This window comes from Rhinolophus hipposideros (assembly GCF_964194185.1).
Source record: "Rhinolophus hipposideros genome assembly, chromosome: 6".
NCBI classification, from domain to species: domain Eukaryota; kingdom Metazoa; phylum Chordata; class Mammalia; order Chiroptera; family Rhinolophidae; genus Rhinolophus; species Rhinolophus hipposideros.
Genome location: NC_138052.1, coordinates 54,769,276 through 54,790,907, shown reverse-complemented (window position 1 = coordinate 54,790,907; position 21,632 = coordinate 54,769,276). Strand labels below are relative to the sequence as shown.

Below are 21,632 nucleotides of genomic sequence, written 5' to 3'. Positions count from 1 at the left end.
GGCTCCTCACTTTCTTGTCGTTCTACGTTACTCTTCTCAGTCTGTCATCTTCTGTCATCTCCTGAGCCTGCCTCTCCCCAGTGTTCGCCCAGTGTCAACTTCTGTGTGCTCTCCCTGTGCTGTTCCATCCTCTTCCCTTGGCTTTCTGTACTTAATGGGTCCTGTCTGCTTTACCAGGCTCAGCTAGTCATGAGCCGTCTCCAGGCCAGCAAGCTGCGCTCCAGCCACACCAGCACTGCCCAGCTGGCTACGCAGGTCTGGCTCATTCAGCCTCCTTACCTCGATTTCCAGAGCTGGGAATCCCTCTTGTGTTCTGTCCTGCAAACTCTTATTAATCATCTTATTTGTCACCTTTTCTATGAAACAGTTTTTCCTAACTTCTAGTTAATCATTCAGTGTGGCACTGAAAACCACATGTCCAAAACCACATTGTATAGTTAATGTTTTTTGTTTCCCTCCCTAGAAGTAATAATTCTATGTAATCTTCATTCATGATTTCTCCCTTTTGTTTGCTGCTTCCCCCGCCGCTCCCCAGTGCCTCGCAGTGCTGTGTGTGTGTGTGTGTGTGTGTCTGTGTGTGTGTGTATATACATACACATGCATACATACAAAGGATGCCAAAAAATGTATACACATTTTAAGAAAGGAAAACTGTATTAAAATCACGCTGATGGTAACCACCTTGATTACCTCTTAAAATTGCAGAAGTCAAACATGACTTGTATTCGTCTTTTGTTATCGGTGTATATTATAATTTTAATACAGTTTTTTCCTTTTTTAAAATGTGTATAGTGTTTTGGCACCCGCTGTGTATACACACACACCAGGAGGATTTTTTTACTTTTCTGTATATATACAGTATACATTCACATACAATATGCCAGGGGTGCCAAAAAATGTATACACATGACTTGTATTCATTGTTTGCTATCGGTATATGTGGTATTGAGCATTACAATTTAATATAGTGTTTTCCTTCAAATGTGTATACGTTTTTTTGGCACCCTCTGTATATACATAGGTACATTGATATGTTTGCATATGTTCTATACACATATCTATTCTCTGTGTATGTGTGTGGTATGTGTATAAAAGTTTTTAAAGACCTCCTCCCTCTGTTGTATAATTACAGAAATTAAGTTTACTAAATTATTACTTGACCCTACTCATTTCATTTGTATAGCATGTAGCCTAACCTAATAAATTATATAAATCCTTTACTCGGTTGTATTTTATTTACTAATTTAATACATAGAAAATCTGAAAACTTACTGTATAAGAACTTTGCCTTTTTATCTTTAAGCAATCCATTCTCTTTTTATTCATTTTTTCTTTTTTTCTTTTTTTTTAGAACCCTACAGCCATTCTTTGAAGGATTGTTACCCCGAGATAATCCCAGGAACACTCGGTTTGCCATCAACTTTTTTACCTCTATAGGTCTCGGAGGTTTAACGTAAGGATCATTTTCAGAATTTTATTTTCAGTTTATAAAGTTATCTCACAGTTGCCTTCTAAGCAAAATCTAACAGAGATTATATTTTTGATTAGGGATGAATTACGTGAGCATCTCAAAAATACACCAAAGGTCATCGTGGCACAGAAACCGGAGGTTGAGCCAAATAAGTCCTCCCCCTCTTCTTCCTCTTCCGGGTCCTCCTCTTCAGAGTCTGACTCCTCTGCCTCTGATTCGGATAGCAGTGACAGCAGCCCAGAATCTTCCAGCGAAGAGAGTGACTCTTCAGCCACCAGTAGTCAGAGCTCTGCCTCAGGTATTGAAACTAACTTACTTATAATCGATCGCGCTGGTGATGCTTACAATGAGAGAACACAATAATTTCAGGTTTTATTTATTCTGGGATTTAATTGTTTAAAAACCACAATTAATAATATAAATTATCATCTATCACTGTTGCAGTCTGAGTGAATTAAAACATGTACAATGCTAAAAGTACCTTTTGGAAGACTTTTCATAGACATGAGGATATTTCATTGGCAAATACTTATTTGAATGATGACTGAAATACCATTGATAGTATCTACAACCTAGTTTTCAGGAGCTTTCTGGGTGTTGATATTTTCAAGAAATTTTAGTTTTTACTTTTAATAGTGAAGGTTTGTTAGTTATTGACATGTATCACACATTTAGTGTGTACCTCATAAGTGTAAGCTGTGTACATTTTCATAACGAGAGCACATCCATGTAGCTAGCTCCCAGAACAAGAACTACCCCCGGTGTCCTTGTTCCCTCTCCCCGGTACTGCCCCTCCCATGTGCCACCGCACGGCAGCTACTATTCTGACTCGTAACTCTATCATAAAGTAGTTTTGCCTGTTCTTTACTTTATAGTCGTACGCATATGCAGGAACTCCTTTATGTGTATCTTTCAAAGTTATTTTTGTGAGATTCATCCATATTATTGCATTTACTTCATTCATCCTTCTTGCTGTACAATTTTCCACTATATGAATATACCAGTCTATTTAACATTCTTTTTACTCATTTGCAGTTTAGGTTTATAGTTACTGTTCTCATGAATACGTGAATACTCTTGTACATATCTTCTGGTGACTGTATGCATGTGTGCGCGTGTGTGTTTGTGTGTGTACGTATGTGTGTGTGTGTAAGGACATATATACATTTCTGTTGGGTATGTACCTAGAGGTAGAATCACTGGGTTGAAGCTAAATGTATATTTAGCTTTAGTAGCTACTGTCAAAGAGGTTTCCAAGTGGTGACTGTAATTCACGCCCCCATCAGCCATGTATCAGAGTTCCCATAGCTCCTCTCCTCACTAACACTCTTAATTGACCATTGTTTTCATTTTAGCCATTCTGATCGATGTGTAAAGGTATTGCATTGTGGTTTTAATTTGCATTTTCTTGATCTCTACTGAAGGTGAGCACCATTTTATTATTGGCCATTTGGAAATTTTCTTTTTGTTAAGTAACTGTTCAAGTCTTTGCCCATTTTTAAAATTAAGTTGTCTTTTCTGTTGATTTCTAGGAGTTCTTTATGTAGTCTGGATGTGTATCTTTTGGTGTGTGTGTGTTACAAATAGCTAATCCCATCCTTGTCTCTCCAGCCCTGCCAGGCTGCCGGAGCTCTGCTGGTCTCTGCATCAGCAGGTGCTCCCAGGGACAGGGTAGCAATATAATGTCAGTTTACCTCTGTGGTTCTGCCTTTTCTTAAATCTTAGCCCTACTTGCCCTTTTTTTTTTTTTTTTTTTTTTGCCAGCTCTCTGATGCCTTAATTTTTTTACTTTTGATTTTGATTTTTTATTTTATTTAATTTTTAAGTCATAAGAAAATTGCAAAAATAGTACAGAGAATTCCCATATTGCTCTCACCCAACTTCCCCTAATGTTAGTGTCTTGCACAACCATAATTCACTTATCAAAACCAGGAAATTTACATTTGAACAATACAATTAACCGAACAATAGAATCTTACTTGCATTTTACCAGTGTTTCCACTAACATCCTTTTTCTTGTTCCAGGATCTTAGCATTTAATTGCATTTCTTCTTATTTTTCTACAGCCTGTGATAGTTTCTCTTAGACTTTCCTTGTTTTTAATGGCTTTGACACTTTTTAAATCCTCTGGTCACTTAGTTGTAGTGTCCTTCAGTATGGATATGTGTCTGATATTTTCTCTTGATTTGAATGGGTTATGCATTTTAAGCCAGAATACCATAAAATCCACGTGTTCTTAGTGCCTCTTATCAAGGAGTTCATAATATCAATATGTCGTATTGGTGACATCACTTTGATCACCTGGTCAGGTAATGTCTACTGGATTTGTTCATTGAAACTATTTTTCTCTGTGTATTAATACCTTGTAGGGAGATGATCTGATTCTATGCAAATTTCCCTTTTTCTCCTCTAACTTTCACTTTCCTATTTTTGTGTCTCTCTTTATATCTTGTCTGCAACACTTATGACTGTGGCGTTTGCCAAATGGTGACCTGTCTATTTGTCTCTTCTACATAAACTAATTCAGTTTCTTCTGTAAGAAGAGTTGGGCCCATCCCCATTATTTATTAATTTAATTATATATTTTATCATTGTGGACTCATGAATATTTATCTTATGGGTTAAAGTCCAATACTGTCACGTATTTTGTTGTTCAGATCATTTCAGCCTTTGCAATTAGGAGTTCCTTCACGTAGTCTCCTTGCTCTTTTGACATACCCCCTGTCCATTTCCTTGAGCTCTGCCTTCCTTTATAGCATCTCAAGTTGTTCCAGACCTTTAGTACCCTTAAGCAGAAGATTTTAAATTTTTATACAGCATTTATAGTTGTTTTCAGTAAGAGCACTGGTCTTCTACAGCCTTGTCCATTCTGCTTGGAAGTCTGTAGTAAAGTTTTTTTTTTTTCAAATGTGCCATTTTCTACAAAAGTCTCTGTTGTTTTCCCCACGATCAGCTCTGCTTTCTTTCACCATAGTATTTTATTCTGTATAAGAGATAGTCTAATTGTGTAAAATTCATATCATTTGTTTTTTTCAATGCATATTTCAGAAAGGGAGCACTTTTCCCTGTAGCCTTGGTTGGTTGGGAACCTGATCTTTTCACTCTTCTTCCCTGGCTTGTTACACTTCAGAATGTTTTATATACTTTGTGACAGCCAGAACTGTGGACTCTCAGTGTTTTGTACTATTAGAGCAAGATTCCATTTGCTCCCAGGAAGTCTTTCTGAATTGAAATATGCTAACATTGTTCATTTAACATTCACCTCTTTTATTCTAAAGAATTTGTTATTTCGTGATATCTGTTTTGAGAACAGATGATAACACAGCATGAATTTCTGCAATAAGGAAGCTTGCTGATTCAAAATTAATTTGCGTCATCATGCAATTGCAGTAGAGAGCTTTCCATTTTATTAATAAAATATCAAATAGCATAAAAGCAGTACGAGCTGCCCCGAAATTAGAAAATTGTAAAGCAGACACCAAAGAGAGAGGAGATTGCATGTATTATATGGCTCGTGTTTTAGTGTGAACAAAACACTGTGAGCGGCGCAGAGTAGGGTCAGGGAGACATTGATTAGCGCAGAGCCAGATGGTTTCTTCTTGGGGAGCTTCAGCTCAGCTGAGCTGCTTGTGAGGAGCCCAAGAAATAAGTCCTTAGTGGAAAACCAACGGACTCTACCCAGGGTAGGCATTTGGCAGAAGTACAGGTTGGTACAGTGAGACCTGAATGGTGGTAAGATAAAGAGTAGGTAGTTTGCTACCCTATTTCCTTCTTTCTATGTACACATGAATTCAACAAAAATTTTGCTCATCTCAGCACCTTTGATTTATGTACCCAAACTAAATAACACTATAAATAAAATGATAAATTTGTTTCATAGCTCAAGATGGTAAGTTATTTCACTGTAATTAATTTTTATATTTGTGATTATATCAGTAAAATTAAATTGTTCAAGGCCTTTTTAGAAGAGTTTTCTCAGGAATCATGGCTTCGGGCTCTCATAAAACCTACGATTATATATCTTGACATAGCTTCTCCCACTGGTGCCGTTGGTGCTTCTCTAATAGCACTGGATAGTAAAACTGTGGTTTCTGTAGGAAATTTTTATTTGAAGTACATATGTTCATGTTAAGCAAACCCAGTCATTTTAGCCCCCCCCCCCCCACCTTTAGGAAGTGATGTTTCTGGCATTGTTTGATCACTGTATTTTGATTATGTACCGGATCTGACAAAATACTTCATATGACATAATGCATATGGACTGCAATTTATTGTTTTTGAATAAAATTTGTAAATGGAAATGTACCATGTTAGTCACTCCATAAAAAATTTCACAACATTAGCCATAATTATTTAAAGTTCTTATTCATTGTTTTGAATCTAAGGATTAAAACAGTACTTTGGTAACTAATGCCAATATATTGTATACTCTTAAAAATTACACATTTTTGTGAAACGTTCTGTCACACTTTTCATTCAGTCAATTTAGCTTTGCATCCAGTTTATCTGAATTAGTAAATGTGATTGTTTAATTATGAAATTAGATTAAAAGTAAGGCTAACTATATTTCATTTTACATGTGCAGCTAAAAATACAAGAAAGAAGGTACAAGGGAACACCAGAAGTAAAGAAGTAGATAAATTGATTAGAAAACAGCAAATAAATGATAGGATACAAGAAGAAAGAAGGCCAGAGCAAAGGTACCAAGAAACAAGGACTGAAAGAGAAAGAAGATCAGAAAAACACAGAGATAAAAATTCAAGAGATCCAAATTGGAGAGATCCCATAACAAAGTACACTTCCGACAGAGGTGTTCCTTTCGAACGAAATAGCTACAGTAGAGTCATGAGTGACAGAAACCAAGAAACGCACCTAGATTTGGAAAATAAGCATGGTGATCCCAAAAAGAAGAGAGGAGAGAGAAGAAATTCTTTTTCTGAAAATGAGCACAGACACCGAAATAAGGACAGTGAAAACTCTAGAAGAAAAGATAGATCAAAGTCACGAGAAAAAAATAGAAAACATTCAAGCTCTAGAAGCGATGAGGATAGGTACCAGAATGGTGCTGAGAGGCGATGGGAAAAATCTAGCAGGTACTCTGAACAATCCAGAGAGTCAAAGAAAAATCAGGACCAGCGAAGAGAAAAGTCTCCAACAAAGCAAAAAAAATAATTGTGTAAAATTGCAGAAACTGAACATGCCTTATATTCAGTTGAAACAAATTATTTTCTACATTGATTAACGAACTTTATAGACAATTCTTGTATAAAGTACTGGTTTGTATTTGTACATTTAAAAATGTTGTCATTTTAACATGTTTTATATAACATACTTCTCAAGGCCCTCCACATAAAATTATTTGAAAAGTTTTCACCAGAGAGGCATGTAATTCTTGCTTATATTTTGGTAATAAAATGGTCAAATGCTCATTAAATCAGTGATTTTTTTCATTGACAAAAGTGTTTTCTGATGTTTCCAGTTCATAGAATTATTATAATGCATTACTAGCTTTTCATTTGTAACTGAAGACCAAAATAAATGAACCACTTCAGTTTAGTGTTTTTGCTTTGTTAATGAGATGCTCTGAACCTTTTTTAGGAGTCACCTTTTTTTTAAAGTAGAGGAATTATTTCAAGTTTCATATTATGTCTTGAACAAAAGAGGTATGTATAATTTTTTTCACAAGTGTTTTGGTGAAGCTTAATGTGTATTAGTTTTTAAACAGATACACAGCTATGTTATTTATAATTAGGTCTTCTCTCATTGATAGCATTTCTCTCTGGACTGCTAGATTAATGTTTAATTGAAATTCTTTGTGATTAGTGCTTTTTCTCAGCCTTCAAGTTATATCATTGGTGAATTAATATGTATTTAATTTTTAAATTTGCCATAACAGGTCACTGGAAAACATACAATGTGAACAGCCGAACTGTGAAATAATTCCAATTTTTATAAGAATTCTAAGTTTCCATCATTGTAACTATCACCAGTTATCATGTGACCATATTATTTATTACTTTTGAAATAAAATATTACCTCTGAAATTTTAGATCTGCTGACAGACATTTAACCCTACTTACTAAATAGACTACTTGTGCTTGTTCACTTTAAAAGTATATCAGATCCATTTTAGTCGATGTCTGGGTTCAAGAATAATGGGACCACCATCTTAATGTTTGACTTTCAGGCACACACTGATTTGAACTGTTTTCTATTTTTGTTGCTTAAAAATTTGAGTATAAGTAATAAAGTCCATGTAAATAAAGAAATATCCTCTCCTCCCACCTCCTTGCCCCCCTCCAAAAAAAGTATTAATTGAATATGGCATCTTCGAAAAATTCTTTTTAGTGTTTTCCCCTGTTGTGTGGTTAGAAGGTGTAGTGAGTTGTTAATTAGAAGGGACCATTGTGGATATAGTGCTTGTCACAGAACTAGGAAGCTCAGCAAATTGGATTTAATGGGCACATAGGCTATGAGCCCTAAAGGAAACAAATGAGAGATTATTTTTATAACTGAACACTATTTTAAGGGGTGGTAATAAGGAAAACACAATGGACTGGAAATTTTATTTTCTTCTCTTTAACCTTAGTTCATATTTTCTTTCCTAAATGTAAAAATGGGAAACCATTCTTTTTATTGAGTACTTAAGACTTTAAAGAGTTACTACAGTGGAATTTTTTAAATGTAACAAATATTTATTTAGCTTCTACTATGTGCCCAGGCCTGTTCTAGGAACTGGAGATAAAACAATGAACAAAACAAAGTGTCAATTCTTATGGAGCTTATATTATATATAGTTGGGAGGGAGAGTGGTAAAAGATAATAAACAAATAAATGTATAATACATCCAGTGGTGATAAGTGCTCTGAAGAAAAGGAAAGCAATGAAAGGAGAGAATGTGTGATACTGGTGTGTGTGGGGAGGGAGGGGTAATTTTACATAGGAAGGTCAGAGAAGATTGATGAGGTGATGTTTGCCCAGGTAAATGAAGGAAGTGAGGGCTTGTGCCCTGTCTATTGCTGCGAGCGGAACCAAGGCAGAAGCAGCGGCTGAGGCAAAGACTTATTTATAGTAAATATTGCCTGGAAATTTTTGTTAACATTTCCTAGTCTACTTATTTGGATGGTTTTGCTCCTTACTAAATTGTTTACTCTTAACAAGAGTAGTTAACAGAACTCCCAACAGCCTTCAAGCAGAAGGATTTGAGTGTAAGCGCCTCACGTCGGGACCCGGTGAGTAGGGTGTTGGACTGTTCTGCCTGTGTGGTAACATTTCTGCCTCAGAAACGATGTTTGCACATGCACTGTCTGCCACTCAGTCACATTTTTTACGTTCTAGGATTAGCATTTCTTAAGGATCAGCTGAGTTCTAGATATTTTGCATAGATTGCTCATTGTTTTACAATTTCTCAACTTCTTTGGCTCCACGGTTTCTCTATCCCTACTACCTCACCTCTTCCCATCATCATCCTCTTTATGTTCATTTCAAAATCCACGCCACCTCTGAAATCTCTCCTATAAGCATCACACTGCCTGCTGCCCATGCAGCTCACCTTCAGATCTGCTACGCTAGGAATCTTTTTTTCACTTCCTGGAAACTTCAGTAGATCTGTTGACTGTTTTAATTAGTTACCCGCCCAATTCTTCACTTCCCCTGTTCTGTGGCCCATCGTTTTAATGGATGAATGAATGAATAAACTAATTTAGTTTTTACAAAACAACCCTGTGAAATTGGGCATCGCTTCCCCATATTACAGAAGAGGAGACTGAAGTCCAGAGAGGCTAATTTGGCTCAGACCACCAAGCTGGGTAGTAGCAGGATCAGGTTTTCACCCACATCAGTTTCATTCCAAATCACAACTGGATGAAAAGAAGCTTAAGAGAAGTATCTGAGTGCCTGCTCTACTACCTAGCAGCAGTGTGAACTTGGGTGAGTTATTTCACCTCTCTCATCTTCTCATCCGTCTTTAAAATATTGATTGTGGCCACCTTACAGTTATAACGATGATTAAATGAAACAATGCAGTCAGGGGCCGCAAGTAGTGTGTAGCACAAAGTGGGCATTTAAATACTAGCTTCCCACTATGCAGCAGACTTAGAAGGAAATTCAGGCTCCTTAACTGACTCGTGATTGCTTTGTTTTATCTCATCTGTAATAACATTTCTTTTGAAAACAAAAATGTTACAATAGCTACACAGAAAACGAATGGATATTTTTGGAATCACGATGTGATGGTAATTCCCCATCACTTCTCCTAGCATAGTACTGCTTTCCTAGATGTATATATTTTAGTTCAAGTAAACCACTTGTACCCCTTATTTCACATTTCCCAAATGTTTTGTCAGGAAAAAAAAAGGTTTGGGTCATGTGATAGTTATGACTGAATTTTTTATTCTTTAATACTTTATGCCATTTTCATCTTGACTCAACTGATGTATTATTTTTCTCCCAATTCATGTCCGCCTCGTAATTATGCTTTCATGCATCAAGATTTTTTAGAACCCTGATGGCTTCCCTACCCTGTCCCCAATTTTCACCTTTTCCAATGTAGTCAAATATCTTTTCTCGTGTTTCAAGTTCTTTCATTCTATTCTATGTTTATTCCACTGAATTTTTCTTCAGTCAAGCAAACTAACGCCCACTGATGCTTTAGGAGGAAGCCCAGAAGCCCAGTGTGAACTTCAGGAAACCTCTGTTCACTTGACATACACATCTTCACATACACACGTCCAAACGCTAACTGAAACGCTCCCAAATGGTTTTCCTGGCTCTCCTTATTCCAATCTCTTGTGTCCCCTTAGCCTTGGTTATGCTTTAGAACTTCCATGTATACCCACTCACTTGTGTCTTTAAATGTCCTTAAAAACCTTTGAGTACATTGCATAGCTCCAATTAGAACATATATTTCCTTGAAGTCAGTCCTATGTACGCATGTTTTCTGGAGATAAACGTGAGGACTAGTCGCTACCAATACACTCACCCTCCCCACCACCTGAAGGAAGAGGTGAAATGGTTGGGCCAGCTTTGCACAGGTAGAAGAAAGTAGAAACTTAGCTACTCAGAGTCACATAAGTGGGTGTACATCTGTGTGTATACTGCAGAAAAGAGCATAGGTCTTGGTGACCAAAGGAGGTGCTTTTAGAAAAAGATTCAGGTTCATGTAGAATAACTTATTACCATTTAATTTGAATATTCTGCACACTTAAGTCTGACTGGGTTTTTAGCTCACCTATCCCACTTGCTCGCAGTTGACCTTGGGGCTGGTCCTTTAACCTCTGTCTCAGTTTTCTTATCTGTAAAATGGTGTAATAACAATAACTCCCTCATATAGTGAGTGATCTACGACTTGCTTGTAACCAAGGGCCCAGTGTGCTATTGTTATTATTACTGTTTTGATTACTATTATTGTCATTAAAGCTGACATAGTACCACTAGACCAGAAACTGCAAACTCATACCTACAGGGGCCAGATAGATAGCACAACAGAGACAAGTCGCGTTGGGTAGTAAATTAGAGTCATTTAAAGGCAGTAGCAGTTTCTCAGCTCCATCCAATCGTGCCTGCAGAAAAGAAGGCCAAAGGTTGACAAATCTGCCTGATTTTCAAGAGAATTAAACAATCAGAATTTTTATGTATTTTCTAGTTTTTAAATGTTGACAATTTTTTTTAAATTTTAAAGCAGCCCAAAATTAGGCAGTCCAAACAAAATCTCTACAGGTAAATAAGCTTTGGAGTAATTAGTTTGTGACTGCATTCTAGAACCTCGAAAACTATTACTTACTTTTGAAGTGACACTATTATACAAAAAAGATCATGGTTTTAGTTTGTGCTCTATAATAGCGGGAGAATAAGACCCTTCATCTTTCTTGAGAAACCTCACTTTGCTAAGCTCATCAATCTCCTCTAGCTAAATTGCTGTAAAACTTTGTCATTTTAGTTCTGCACTTAATGGATCCAGAATGTAATTTATTTTCCCTCAAATCTGCATCTTTTCTAACTTAACTACAATTGAATCCACCAATCTCCCATCCCTTTTGAGTTTCAAAATCTGTTCTATCCCCAGATCACCAAATTCTATCAGTATTGCTTTTGGAAACCTTTGGTGGATATCTCTATCTTCCCACCCAAACTGCCACTACTCGATTCTAGCCCCTTTTAGTTTGTGACTGGATTTAACAATTGTTCATTGATCGTCTGTGCACCAGGTACTGTTCCGAGGACATAGCAAAGAGCAAACAAGGGCCTTGTTTTCAATTGAGCCTAAATTCTATCGGGAAAAGAGAAAAGTAAAATTAAGACAATAAAAACTTACAGTATTTTGAAAAACGATAGCTATTCAGTAAAGCCAAAAGGATAGTGCAGTGACCACATATATACCATCCACCTACATTCAGATTAATCTGGAGCATGATTTGTATCTTGTCACTCCCTTATACACCTAAGTCCAATCACTCCTCTAGCCTATAGGAGAAATGAAAAGTACTAGCCTATTACTCTACTCTCTTTAAAGTTCAAGTTTAACCTATATCTCTTAATGTTTTTTCTAGGAGCCACCATCCTTTGAGCTCTATTGTGTAGCAGGCATTTTAAAGTACCTAATTTTTACAGCAACAGCTGTAAGGTAAGAGATATCCTAATTTTACAGCTCTCGTTCCAATGTCTACCCAGCTAAGACTTGGCAAAGCCAGGACTGCATTGGCCATGTTATACCACATGACAGGTAAAAGCATTTTTCCTTAGGAGTTGCCCACCACAGACCTGGCTGTAGCCAGGCTGGTTATTTAAGAGTCTTGACAAGGCCATTTATACTGCTCTTTCTTGTCTCTGGATTTCTGCCTCCCTCTTGAACCCCCCAACATGAGATGCCCTTTTCTGGTTGCCCATCCAAATCTTTCAAGATTCAACACACATCCGCCTTGCTACTAACGTGAAGGCTTCTCTGAAGTCAGTTTCCAACAGTGCTTTTTCCTTCTGTAGCGTTTGATGCGATTCAAGGCACACATGGCAAGGGCCTCGTAATTAGCACTTACGTATCGTACAGTGAGCTCATTTTTCTTTTTCATCTTACCCCCCTACGTAGGGTGTACATTTATCAGGAGCGGGAATTGGGTCTTAAATATCGCTTTCCTGTGTGCACCTTGCACTATTGACTTTTCGGGTCAGCTAATTCTTCGTTGCGAGGGCTGTCACATGCACTGCAGAATGTTTAGCAGCCTCCTGGCCTTACCTGCTACGTGCCAGTAGCACCGCTCTTCCAATTCTGACAGTGGGAAATGTCTCCAGACATTGCCAAATATGCACAAGTATGCCCTAGGAGGCAAAATCGTCCCTGGAGGGCTACCCGTCCCAGAGACCTAGCACTTAGGAAACACCCTTTAGTGGACCTCAGTGATTGTGCTTGTTCTGGAACTTTTCTGAGTGTCTACTCAGAAAGCAGTGTCTACTTGCACTGCCCTCTTGTTTTTGTGAGAGCAAGGTTTGCCTTAAATAAGGAACCCATCATTTAATAGCGTGGTGGGCAGCAATAGTCCAACTGTTTTTGTTTGGCAAAATATGCTGACATTGTAGAGAAGACATTCGGGTTGACATTTTAAGAGGCACATTGTATTCAAATGGAAGCATGATTAATCTGCTAATATAATTGTCCCATATAGGTTCTGGTTTATCACTGTGGCTGTTTTTTATAACCAACACAATTTAGAAATGGAAAACAACCAGCTGAGACTACTGTATTACTTTTAATCCTGTGTTAGAGAATTAGGTTATTCAATATTCAAACACCTTCATTTTTGGTCAAACACTTCAGTGACAGTCAAATGGTTGTTAAAGTGAATTAACTAGTCATTTAATGAGGAATTTTATGCACTACAAGACCTAAAAGACTGGGCAAATGGGATTGAATCTGCTGCGAGTTTGCTTCCACCCTGGGAAACCTCCTGGAACACGTTTCTCCGGTATGAATTAGTTCTTATGAGTCCCATGCTTTACACAGCACCCTGTTTTGCTTAACCAGACCTTTTCCCTTCCCTTCTCTTACACTGTTTTTATGACCAAGGCATGTGAAGCCACTGTCAGGGCTGTACTAAACATTTGCGTTTTTGTCTGAGGATTATTCCTTCTCTCTGATTTGATAATTCTGATATACCTGCCAACGAAAGAACTCCCTTGCCTGGCCATACATAGTACCTGAACCCCCTGTAATTGGTTTAGGAGTGAGCATGTGTGCTCATGCGGGCCATTCAGAATCTTTCCCCCGTGCCTTTTCAATTTAGATCATGAAATACAGGGCCATGTCTAACGGCACGTGGAGCAAAAGGGGTGTTTGTTGAAGCCGGAGCATCCACTGTGGAAAAAGCTGACCTGAGATAGAGAGGATCAGTGCAGCTCCAAAGGAAGAAGAGCCCAGTGAGAGGATGACAGTCCAAACAGTTTTTGTTTGAGTCCCTAAACTGAATTGTAGCTGAAACTACACTTCTCAGTTAAATGGCACAATGGATTCCCTTTTCTACTTAGCTACTTTGATTTGGATTTGTACCACTTGCACATATTAAATTCAGGGTGAAATTCAGGGTGAAAAGCATCCATATTAATTCAGGGTGATTTCTGTTGATGGAAAGTTTGGAATTATTTGGGTGACAAGTCCAGCTCTTCCAACCTCACTATACTTTTGCTTACCTACTTTTCCTTGCAGCCCTTCTTTTAGATTATAGATGGAAATCAATGTGCTCATAGACCCAATAAAGATGTCCTGTGAAAAAATACAACAAAGGACATTTGGGTAGTACTTAGTACTTTATGGAAATATCTAATCAGTGATTTTAAATTAAGTTAATTTTATTAATAGTGATTGTAAATGAGGTTAATCTCAAATGGGGTTAATTTTATTAAGAATGCTCTATTTTTATAAATAACGGAGAACCTCATTTTTTCCAAAGCACTCTTCTCAGGCTTTGAAATGTATTTACAGATGCAACAATTCAATTCAAAAACAAAAATTGGTTTCATTTTCCCAGTGAAAAGGACTAACTGAAGCTATTTTGGGAGCTGTAATACCTCCTTCAAACCGCAAAGATACTTGAGTACATGACATTAACAACTAATGTATTCTGATCATTTACAATATGAAATACTGAACAGTGAGAACACTGCGAACATGTTTAATTGTCTTACACAATATAAATGTAGTCTCAAAATCCCATTATACACAAATACATGCAGAGACTCTTCCTTGAAATACAGAAAAAATGTGAAAAGTAAATATTGCCACCATTCCTCAAGTTTTGAGGACAGTTTTGCTCATGTCCTTAATATTTTTTGTCCAAAAAATAAAATAAAATTCTTATGGACAGTTATCTAAAGAGGGAAAATAGAAGAGGGAAAATTCTGTTTATAGTTAAGGAAAGACGCTACACGGCCAGCCGAGGCTGGAGGCGAGTATTGGTGAAATGACTGCTGAAGTGGGAAGCACCAGAGAGGAGCAGACCGTTACTGATGAAAAAGAGCTATTTTACTACTGTAGGTACTTCATGGAGGTCAGGGTTTGATTTTACATTTGTTTGTATCCCCAGTTTAAATCTAAAATCTCTTGTAGGTGCTCCATAAGCATTTGATGAATGAATGACGAAGCAGATTATTTTTTTTTATTGCTAGGCAGAATGATTTGACATACTTAGGGATTCTGGGGGTTTTATGAAATTTAAAATCCTTGATCAACTACTATTAACCCAATTGGAGTTCAAATTTTATGATACAGCAAGAGAAAATAGAAGGGAAAAATGCACTAGCTTAAAATCTAGGACACCAAAATGAAGATTAAATGTATGTATAACAGTGTGTCAAAGTAACAAACGGATAGAAGTGGTGGGACTATAAATGAGTGAAATCAGCTTAGAATATTGGTTGGCAGTATCAGCGAAGATTGACCATGTATGTTCCCTATGAGCCAGCATCCGACTCCTGTGCGCCCCACAGCTCAGTGGAACACAGGTGCTGTATAGGGGGAGGTTGGTAAAAGGGTACAGACTTTCGGTTAGAAGACAAATAAGGTCTGAGGACCTAATGTATATATAACATTGTATGGTATACAGTGTATGATTACACTGTATGGTATAATTAAAATTGGCTAAGCAAGTAGAACTTAAATATTCTCACCAAAAAAAGGGGAGTGTGACTATGTGAAGTGATAGATGTATTTATTTACTCGATGGGTGGAGCCCCTATCACAATGTACACATATGTATATCAAATTATCTCTTTATACACTTTAAAATCTTACAATTTTACTTGTCAATTAAAACTCAATAAAACTGGAAAGCAAAACCAAAAAAAAAAAAAAAAAAGCATGCTGGGTACCTGGGTACTTGAACAGTAAAAACACTGAACATTTTCAATCTCCTTTCTTCCCAAAGAAGAAAATCTGATAAGCAAAATGTTAAACAAAAGATGTCAGACCCAAAGGAAAACATACTATATGAACCTAACTATATGAAATAAAAAAAACAGGGAAAGCTAGTCTAATCAGAATAATAGTTCCCTTTGGGGAGGAGAGTGGGATGACATTGGGAGAAGGGATCAATGGGTTTACTGGGGTGCTGGTATTGTTCTATTTCCAGACCTAGGTGTTAGTTACACTCATACCTTCATTTTGTTCTAATGAGCTGAATCGTAAATCCTTAGTAGTCGTACACTTTCTGTTCAGTAGAGAAGGCAAGTTAAAAGAAAAAAGATATAAATGTGTAAAATCTCCTATAGTAAACTGTTTTTGACTTTTTTTCTAATACAAATACAGCTGGAATCACTGCCTCATTTACTTTAAACAAAAATGCATGATGTGGGACATTGCATCATGGCTACAGATTTCTTTAATCTCCGCATGCCCCTTATCATTAAGAGACATACTCTATTACTCCGCCGTTGGGACCAAAAGAGATACTCAACATGGAATCTGAGTTTTTATCGGAACCCTACTTTGAATTTCAGCCTTTTTACCACAAGAATATATTTTTATACTTCTGCAAGTGGTTTGAATCTAGGTATATGACTTGGCCTCTCTTGATGCTGGAAATCCGTCTTCCACGAAGTTCATGAGCCCAGGCTAGTTTACTGGATGATAAGAAGCCATGGCCATCCCCCTAGCCCACATTGAGCAAACTGTCACATGTATAAGTGAAGCCCCCCCAGACCAATCAGCCTGCCAAGCACCAGGCATGAGTGAACCTTGACCTGTCTGGCACAAACCAGAAGAACCACCCAGCCAACACTCAGAACTTTAAGAGCTAATAAATGTTTACTCTTTTAAGCCACTGGTTTTGAAGTAGTTTGCTATTTATAATGTCCTTAACGCTAAGAGACTGATTATGTAGGAGAATGCTATATAATCAATCAGTTTTGTTGACTGTAGCATTGTAGCCGTACCCCTTTCTCTTGGTCCTTGTCCTTCTGATGTGTATTACGAATCGGAGGTACAGGACTGGGGAGACTGGTGAATGTGGCCTCAATGGGAAAACCTACCCAAGTATATGCTCTACTCATAGAGGTTTAATGGCAGCATTAAACTCGCAGAGAGTTGTTTCTTAGAGAATGCTATCATCTCTGTTATCCTATTTCTATTGGTCTCAAGTACTTTAAATTTGGAAAGGATAAAAACAGGTTTATGTGGTGAGTATTTTGAAATATGAACTGATATTGTTTTCTCTTTCCCTCCCATCACTTTTTATTACCTCGTGCACCCTTTTCTGTATCTAAGTCATTAGATGAGAGACCTATTATCCTCAATGGGGGTTACCCCAGTAGAAACATAGAATAAAGATGTCAAGTCTTGGCTTTGAGGTTTCAAAAGATATAGTTCAAGAGTAAGGCAGAGATATTTGCAAGAATATGTGATGAACAGGAATTAGTTTTTATCACTCCCATTAAGATAATGATTCTGTGAACTTCAAGGGAGAACAGGGGGCTCCATGTGAATTAGGAATTCTAAGTTAAGGAGTCCTGCACCCTGCTGCTCTGGGGTTTCACAGGAAGGTGACAAGCCCTGCAGAATTTTTTATATCACCATAGCACTGGAGAGTATACTAGAAATGTCAGAATAATGAACAGACAAAAGAATCCTTATAGATTCTTTCCAAGACTCAACTAGGAGAGGAAAGTACACAAAATATTTTTCTATGAATATGTTACTGAAAACCTGTGGATTTATGGTTTGGTGCCTCATAAGAGGGAGAAGGAGGTACAGCAGCAGATGCAGTGTGACACCCTCTAGACTGCTAGATGACAACTCAGACATTGCAGGATCACCAATATAGAAGAAAGGTGATAACTGAAATGTTCCATGATGCACCCATGACAATCCAGAATGAGAAACTCAATCTAGGGGAGAAAAATGAGGAATAAGAAAATCATGACTTCATTGAATTTATCCAAAATTGACCAGATTCACTTTTCTTCCACTAAACACAGTGTTTTCCAGAGTTGTTGGATGAAACTAAGATGTACATATTTTGATCTAGAATGGAGAGGTTGTAGATGTAATTCATGGCCAGATCATACAGAGCATTGTAAACTGTGTTGTGGCGACATTGAAGGGCTTCAAAGCTAGATACTAGCTGTGTGTTTTAGGAATTATCTCCCAGCAGTGTAGAGCAGATTGGAGAACAAGTGAGAGGGAGGGAGCCTAGGCTACGGCAGAGGCATTGAAGGGAGAGGACGATTCACAGTTGAGGTACTAGCTTAGGGTAATGCTCACTTACATTAGACATAATCACTAGGATAGTACCTGAAATTCCTATTATATTGAAAGTAACTTCATTATGAAAACATTGCGGAGCCCTGGGGTCAAATCCAAGTTAATGGGATCATCATATGCCTGGACACTGGATTAGTAACAAAGTTCTCTGATGAGCTTTATATTGTATGGATTTTAAGACAGGGAGTCTTATGCTATTTAAATACATATGCTGGCTGTTTTACATCCAGTTGGGGTGGAGGATATAGAAATCACAAGAAAGCATTGCTTCTATCTTTACAACAATAATCTGGATAATTTACAAATTCATAGCTTTTGGGTTTTTTATTTGTTTGTTTGTTTGTTTTTCCTTTGGAGCACAGACAAGAGTTGAGGATTTAAAGAAACCTAATGAACTACAATTCAGAAAGTAAGAGATGTACAGATGTGCCATCCTTGGTAGAACAGCTGGAGGAGGAGAAAGAAGCCACAAAAGCCGGTAAGAACTTTTAACACATTTTTAAAGGCCGACTAAAGGTTGGTGTAATGATTCAGAAACCCATACACAATTTGCTCTCACCCATTCAGTCTTTTCCACAGTCCTTCACTGAGTCATAACTAGAAAGACTGTGGAAAGGAAAAGAAAGGGGAGAGATTTAACCCCCATCTCCAAAGGTTTTCTGTGTAGGTGTTTGGGTTACACAGGTATATGCATTTGTTAAACATCGGGTTGAACTATACACTTAATATCTGTGCATTTCACTGTATATTATTATATCTAATAAATATGGCTGGAAACCAAAAGAATACTCATGACGGTTTAGGCCACTTAAATGCTATACTTTTAAAATAGGACACTGTTCATCCTTATGGATATTACATGATAGCTTATTTTCTTGTTAGAAAAACTGAAGCAACTTCCAGTGAGATTTTTATAAGTATTGTTTCATTGTTTCCCCTTAATGATTTTGCAGACTGCAGTTATATAATAAGTCGAATACAGGACTTTTAAAAAGTATATTTCTTTTTAGAATATTTTCTTCTCTTTATTCAACTAGTTATTAAAATTCATTGAAGCCTAAGTAAATTCTCTACTTAAAAACCTATAGGAATCAGTGCTTCTGTAACCAGTGGGCCTTATTCTAACCCTCTGTTTCTATAAACACATTAAGTCAAAAATTAAATCAGTGTCATCTTTGCCACAGACTCTGAAACAAGTTTAAATCTCAGCAGTCTTATTATAATTTTACCAGTCCCAGATCCCTAATTAATTTGACATTAAATATAATTAAGAAACTGAAGTAAGTCAGTGTAAGAACCTGCATGAGTTCCAAAGAGTAATTAAAAAGCTTCCTTAAATCATTGGAAACTTGATATTATATTTTTACTCACCAGAGTACAAAAACAGAACCCAGAGGAAACTTTCCACTTTCTCGTATGTAACATTTAAAAAAATTGTCTCTTTATCTGTAAATAAAAGACAAAATCCTAGATAATAGGATCATCTGAGTTTGCTGTTTTATGCAAAGACATTTATCACATTGGGAAAACATGTGCTTCCTTTTTTTAAGTATATTTATCACTATAGTTTTTGAAAATTTACTATAGCTTCATGAAAGAAATTTTCAAAGTATCCAAAAAGATGGGAAAATAAAAATACTCATAGTCTCATGACTCAAATGCAACTCCAACGATCTCTGTGGAGTATTTCTTTCAGGCTACTATAAAAGTGGTTTCTATCAAATACTGACTATATAAAAAAGTATTTATAATATTTTTAAAGTATAAAGAATCACAATAAAAAGGAACACCTGTTTACCCACCACCAATCTTAATAGATGTCACCAGTATCTTTAAAGCCCTATACATGCCCACGTGATCCAATGCTTCAGTCCATCCCACAGATAGCTAGTATCCTGAATTTAATATTTATAATTCCCATGTTTTTATTTATAGATTTGCCACTTATGTGTCCCTCTAATCATTCTATCATATCTCTTAACCTCACTTACATATTTGCCACTTCTTTGACTCTTTTTGCAGCATTCTGGATACTTTCTTTAGATCTGCCTTCTCATTTTTCTAATTCTCTCTTAATCTGTGTCTAATGTTCTGCTTACCTTGTCCGCTGAGTTTTTGATTTCCATTACCTAATTTTTCATTTCTAGAAGTTCCATCTGTTTCCCTCCACTCTGTTTCTTTCTTCTTTTTTAATAGACTTACGCTGTTGTCATATTTACAATTCTCTTTTATTTTTTAAAATATTTAACTTGCTTTCTATTTGATGCCTAGCTTAAATACGTAAAACTTTTGCAGGTCTGATTTTGCCGTCCGTTGTTTCTTGGGCATTATTTTCATTTTTTAACAGGAGCTGACATTTTTTACTTGTGCTAATTTTTGAGGCTGAGTTGTAAGTGTTGTTTCCACCTATATTTGAATCAATCAGAAGCCTGAGGATACTATCAGTTGGTACCTTTTTTAATTTTGGCTTAAAGTTTTATGGGCCACACAGGTAATATGAGTTTTGGGTCCTAAAACTTTCATGAGGGTAACCTTGTGGTTAAATTTTCAGGGATGATTATCTCGCCATCCCCACCATCAAGTTTGTTTCCTTTCTGTGGAGTAAGCTTATTTCAGCTTACCTCTTATACTCAGTATGTAGCTCTTTGCATCCCAGCTTTATGTAGGGTCTACAATTAAACTCTCTATCTTGTGTATACCCTAGGATTTGTTTTCTAAACTTTGTGCTTAGTAATAAGTTTGAAAGTGCTCAAGGACTGGCTCTCCAGAAAAAAAAAAACCAAACACCAAATCCTAATTTGTCAAATTCTGTGTTGTACCAAGATGATGTCATTGAACATGAAGTTGGGAAGAGGTCTGTACAGTCAGCGTTCAGGGCTGGTGGTAGACAGCTCCATCAGCCCACTGCTCATACCACACGGCTGTGAAAACTGAAGCTCATTGCACCAGAGTTTGGCATATCCCTCAGGGTGAAAAATCATGGAGTAATTATTTACCTCCTTGGATTTCCTCTTTGACTTTGTTTTAGGCTTCTCTATGTTGCTACCAGAGTGGCAAAGTTTTAAAAGGAAGGATTTTATTTGTTTGTTTTATTTTTATTTTAGTCCTGAATTTCTTGTTTTTAGGAAAGGGACTGGGTAGGGTACTTAGTCAGCCTTATTGCCAAAATAGAAGTTCATCTCTTTGTTTTCTTCTTTTTCAAAAACACAATATATTGTTTTTATTTTGAATAATACATGTCAATTATAGAAAATGTGAGACATATACAAAGTCCAGAGAAGAATATTAAAATCATTCATAAGCTCGTATTGATAAGATTTTGGTGCATATCTTTCCCATCTTTATATTATGTGTGTGCATTTGACTATCTCTGTGTGTTTTTATCTAGTTTCCATCATATCATATCTATCATTTTGTAAT

General features: G+C 36.8%; 1 protein-coding gene across 4 annotated transcripts in view; it reads left to right on the top strand.

The window, feature by feature from the left end:
- The window catches only part of CWC22 (CWC22 spliceosome associated protein homolog), a 55,623-nt gene extending 47,869 nt beyond the window's left edge, over nucleotides 1-7,754 (top strand). For 2 of the 4 annotated variants that reach the window (XM_081050731.1, XM_081050733.1), the window contains 3 exons: nucleotides 1,352-1,453; nucleotides 1,549-1,769; nucleotides 6,057-7,748. In XM_081050731.1, coding sequence (XP_080906857.1) covers nucleotides 1,352-1,453; nucleotides 1,549-1,769; nucleotides 6,057-6,643 — 910 coding nt within the window. In that variant the 3' untranslated portion in view covers nucleotides 6,644-7,748. Of the gene's footprint in view, nucleotides 1-177; nucleotides 256-1,351; nucleotides 1,454-1,548; nucleotides 1,770-6,056 lie in introns of those variants that run through there. The other 2 variants (XM_081050732.1, XR_013993484.1) reach the window with 2 other exon arrangements.
- Nucleotides 7,755-21,632: the final 13,878 nt, after the last annotated feature.